Source organism: Alosa alosa, chromosome 7, assembly GCF_017589495.1.
Source record: "Alosa alosa isolate M-15738 ecotype Scorff River chromosome 7, AALO_Geno_1.1, whole genome shotgun sequence".
Lineage (NCBI taxonomy): Eukaryota > Metazoa > Chordata > Actinopteri > Clupeiformes > Clupeidae > Alosa > Alosa alosa.
Genome location: NC_063195.1, coordinates 23,550,354 through 23,555,353, shown reverse-complemented (window position 1 = coordinate 23,555,353; position 5,000 = coordinate 23,550,354). Strand labels below are relative to the sequence as shown.

The 5,000-nt window shown below is 44.9% G+C and overlaps 1 protein-coding gene across 1 annotated transcript in view; it reads right to left on the bottom strand.

Annotated features, from left to right (window-relative positions):
- Positions 1-5,000, bottom strand: part of LOC125298316 (echinoderm microtubule-associated protein-like 6) — a 63,362-nt gene that overhangs the window by 42,803 nt on the left and 15,559 nt on the right. The window contains 3 exon segments of the mRNA XM_048249018.1: positions 355-423; positions 2,656-2,754; positions 3,509-3,668. Coding sequence (XP_048104975.1) covers positions 355-423; positions 2,656-2,754; positions 3,509-3,668 — 328 coding nt within the window.

Sequence of the window (5,000 nt, the reverse complement as noted above, 5' to 3'; positions counted from 1 at the left end):
TGGGCGTCAAAGTACAATGGCATGTAGCGATATACATTTATTATTATTATTATTTAAGTGACTTACATATGTCAATTATAGTACAAGGGCCATTATCCCCAGAGCAACACTACTGCCTGCTACCACCGCCGCGCCCTGATATGATGCGATTTGATCGATCAGACAGCTGAACATCTGTATGTCTGTAAATGTGTGGGGTGTTTCTGGAGGTTTCGGGAAAAAGAGTGTGTGTGTGTGTGTGTGTGTGTGTGTGTGTGTGTGTGTGTGTGTGTGTGTGTGTGTGTGTGTGTGTGTGTGTGTGTGTGTGTGTGAGTGTCTCAAATCTGGCCCAGATGTATACAGTCTGATACTCACTTTGATATGCTTCACTCCACAGCTGACCATTCTGTGGGGGACGAAGGGGTCCCAGGCAATATCAAATATCTGGACAAGACAAGAAATAAACAGCAAATGTAAATAATGAGACCAGTACAACAGCATGGTAATTGCTGGGTGTTTACAGAGGACTTCCTTGACTTGGCAGCCTAATGGGCTCGTGGGCAGCCGTGGCCCACTGGTTAGCACTCTGGACTTGTAACTGGAGGGTTGCCGGTTCGAGCCCCGACCAGTAGGCACGGCTGAAGTGCCCTTGAGCAAGGCACCTAACCCCTCACTGCTCCCCGAGCGCCGCTGTTGATGCAGGCAGCTCACTGTGCCGGGATTAGTGTGTGCTTCACCTCACTGTGTGTAGTGCTGTGTGTGTTTCACTAATTCACGGATTGGGATAAATGCAGAGACCAAATTTCCCTCACGGGATCAAAAGAGTATATATACTTATACTTATACTTAATGCAAGTGGCAGACACACACCACAGGAAACAGAACGAGGCCTTCACTTTGTTGCAAGGTGTTGCCTTCAAAAATAGGATTAATTCCTGAGGTCATGACTAATAAGTGTGAGCTAGTCTTAGAGAAACCTCCTCAAGTTCACCAGTACAGGTAAAGAGGATTCTTAGAATTCACAGAATCAGTATTCTTCAAATACACAGAATTCGGATTTCATTTCATTCGGTTTCGCCAAAGGCAGTTGATATTTGAGCCAATGAAATCGCATCCCTCAGTTCTATGCTGTTTAAATCACAGACTGTGCCTTTAGGAGATTACATCAGTTAGAAATTATGACATATTTCCTTACATCAGACAAGATGTTATATAGATGCTATACAGAGAGCAGACATCAAAATGCACACACGGCCACACACACATGCACGCACGCACGCACGCACACACACAGCATTTTCTCTGCTCCAGTCTCCCTGGCAGCATAGCCTGGCTGCCCTTTGTCATCTCTTCCTCCTCTTCATCCTCCTCCTCCTCCTCTTCCTCTAACTCCTGCTGCTGTGGCCCCAGAGGGCTCAGGCCCAGAGACCAACACGCCTCACCACCCACAGCAGAAGCCTAATGCTACAAAAACTCCCAAAGACTCCATATATCTGTGTGTGTGTGTGTGTGTGTGTGTGTGTGTGTGTGTGTGTGTGTGTGTGTGTGTGTGTGTGTGTGTGTGTGTGCGCGTGCGCGAATTTCTAGAGAGTGTGAGAGTGAATTTCTGGTGTATGTGTACTGTATGTTTGTGTAATGTATGTGTACTATTTCTTTCCATTTGCATGTGTTTGTGGTTAGTTCTAATGGTTAAATCTGTTTTAATTCTCTCTCTCTCTCTCTCTTCCTCTCCCTCTCTCTGTATGTGTGAATGTGTGTGTGTGCATGTGTGCAGGCTATGTCTATTTATGAATGCATGTATGCACAGGGCTAGAATTGAACAACCACGCTCAGTTCCCATTCACCTGCCATACAGATGCAGACATGTGTCTGTCCATGTGTGTGTGCGGCCCCCATGCCTGTACGTGTGTGTGTGTTGTATCGCTGTGCGCTGGACTGTGAGTGACCCATGCGGTGCATTTACCTCACTTCTTTGCATGGCAGGCTCTCTCTCTCTCTCTCTCTCTCCATTGACCCAGCATGCCGTGCGGTTCAGCACACCATTCTCTGCAGCCCATAGCTGTTTCCGTCCACCTACCTACCGGCTCACGGTGGGGCCATTTTCAGCTGCAGTCGATTGGAAGAGCAGAGCTGGGCCTTGCCACAGTGCAGTGCCAATTCTCAGAGGTGGAAACACTAATGTGTCATCTCTCTCTCTCTCCTCTCTGTCTGTCTGTCTGTCTCTCTCTCTCTCTCTCTCTCTCTCCTGCTCTCTGTGTCTGTCTCTCTCTCATTCCCCCAGGATGACAGTGAGGGTACTATTTTATGTGAGTGTATAGGCTTTGTGTGTAGATCTAAGCCTCTCTATGTTTTATGTTTTTTTTATTTCCACTGCCATGCCTGTGTATGAATGAAATGAATGAAATCCTAAATAATAAATACTCATTCAGTCATGAATGATCAAATGAGTATGTAGTAGTATAAAGCACTGAATGGATAGCTAGAGGTCTGTGAGAAGTAAGAAGTTAGTGCTTTTTGAAAAAAAAAAAAAAAAAAAAAAAAAACAATTCAGTTAGAATCACAGACATTTTTAACACCTGGAGGGTTTAACTGCATGCCCCATGACCATGTGTGTTGGGGGTGGGGATAGGGAGAGGTGGCAATGGTGATGGGGGGGTGTCATGTGACCGTGCTTACCCTATCAGAGTGCCCAGTTGCAGTGGCCAATACCCTGCCTCTCTTCCAGTCCCACACACACACCGTGTTTTTGGCGTCCAGACCCACAGATGCTAACCTCTGTGGAGAGAGAGAGAATTAGTATTATCGTTATTAGAATTAGTACTATTTCTACTATTGTTTATTCTGTTCACATGTTTATACCCACATTGCTGTATGTCTATTTTCTTTCTTTTGTGATTCTACTGTGTTATCTGTAGCACTGTCTTTGGCAACACTGTACCCAAACAGTCATGCTAATAAAGCTTCTTTGAATTTACTGTAATTGAATTATTGAATTGAGACACAGCGAGAGAGAGAGAGAGAGAGAGAGAGAGAGAGAGAGAGAGAGAGAGAGAGAGAAAGGAAGACAGAAGAAGAAGGGGACAAAGGTGGGCTTTTTCTTCTGTTTTTAAATATGCTTATAACAGTATATAACATAATATATATAAAAAATGCAAAACAGCATTTTTGAAACACAGTACTGTTGTACATAAACATAAGCTCAAGATTTGTAATACATTTCTATCCAGGGCACCTTACTGATTGTGTTTCAGAAACTCATTTTTTACGGTTATGAGAAGGGTAATCAATGCATACATCACTATACATTATTATGAGAAGGGCTTAATAATCAATGTACTGTATACATCATTATACGTTATTATGAGAAGGGCTTAATAATCAATGCATACATCATTATACATTATTATGAGAAGGGCTTAATAATCAATGCATACATCATAATACAATATTATACAGTCTGATATCATCAATGTTTTTTCCCCCAACTCCTCAGTCCTCAGACTCCTCAGAAACAGGTGAACGTGCTCACCTGTCCATCGGCGTCGAAGGCCAGGCAGGCCACGCCGTGCGTGTGGGCATCCCTGAGGATGGAGACGGTCTGCAGCGCGTACGCGTCCCACACGCAGATGTACGGGTCCTTCCCCACCTGCCCCGTCGCCACCTGGATCTTGTCTGGGTGCAGAGCCAAGCTACACGGACCAGAGAGAGAGAGAGAGAGAGAGAGAGAGAGAGAGAGAGAGAGAGAGAGAGAGAGAGAGAGAGAGAGAGAGAGAGAGAGAGAGAGAGAGAGGGAGAGAGAGAGAGTTGGTGATTGTTGGCACAACCTTGAGTCTGTGTTTAAAAATGTGTAGGTACATGAGGCCTGAATAAGTTACAATGTTGTTTAAAAAAGAAAGCAGAGTAGGGCAATTTATCAGATTTTAAATCGAAATCGCTAATTAGCTAATCGCAAAGGCTGCAATTAATCATGCAGCTTGGAACTCTGTCCTAATGGTTGATCTTGTCACATCTATGTTATTTTCATTCATGTCATCCTCCTTATGTGACAGACAGTGAAACTCACCCAATAGCAGTGCTGTGCTTCTCATGCACTAGGCATGCTCACCAATCAGAAGCGGCCCAACTTATTTGGGATATTGAACTAAAGCATGACTTGACTCAAAAATTCTATCGCAAATCAAATCGCAATCGCAATATCTGTTAGAAAATCACAATTAGATATTTTCGCCATATTGTACCACAGCAGAGTAAATGAGAGATGTGTGTGTGTGTGTGGGGGGGCACATAACAACCCACAGTGATGATAAGCAATCAAGGGACACTGCTGAAAACCAAGGATGCTGAGGCAGAGCAGAGGACAGTTATTGAAACACCCAAGGACAGCACTGGCCGAAGACAAAGAGGAGCCATGGTGAATCACCCTGCAAGAACACAAGTGATGAAGACTGCACTACTGAGGAAACGATGAAAGGTACAGCACGGCACGCTCAACATCAAAAGGTCATCCACATAAAGCCCTCTATCACACCAGGCTCTTATATACCACACACACACACACACACACACACACACACACACACACACACACACACACACACTGGTGTCCTCGTCCAATCCGGTGGCCCCAAAGAGACCTACAGTACAGCTCACTGGCTGATATTCACTCTACACAGGCGAGATCAGGGGGTATCAAAGTTCACTGGGACCAGTGTCACAACAGCAGCAGAGCCTTTGAAGAGCCCAAATCACTAAGACTACTCGAGCCGAGATCAGAATGCATGTAGGGCTGCACAATTTGGGGAAACTATCTAATTCTGACAGATATTGCGATTGTGCGATTTACGATACAATTTTTGTCTCTTTAATTTGTGCCATCCCTGATTGGTGAGCACGCCCAGTGCACAAGAAGCACAGCACCCCCGACCGACTATGAAGCTCACCAATCAGAATTTGTGTGCCCCTTACGCACTACACACACCCACCAACCAGAAGTGGCATAGTCAAGGAGGATGAAATGAATA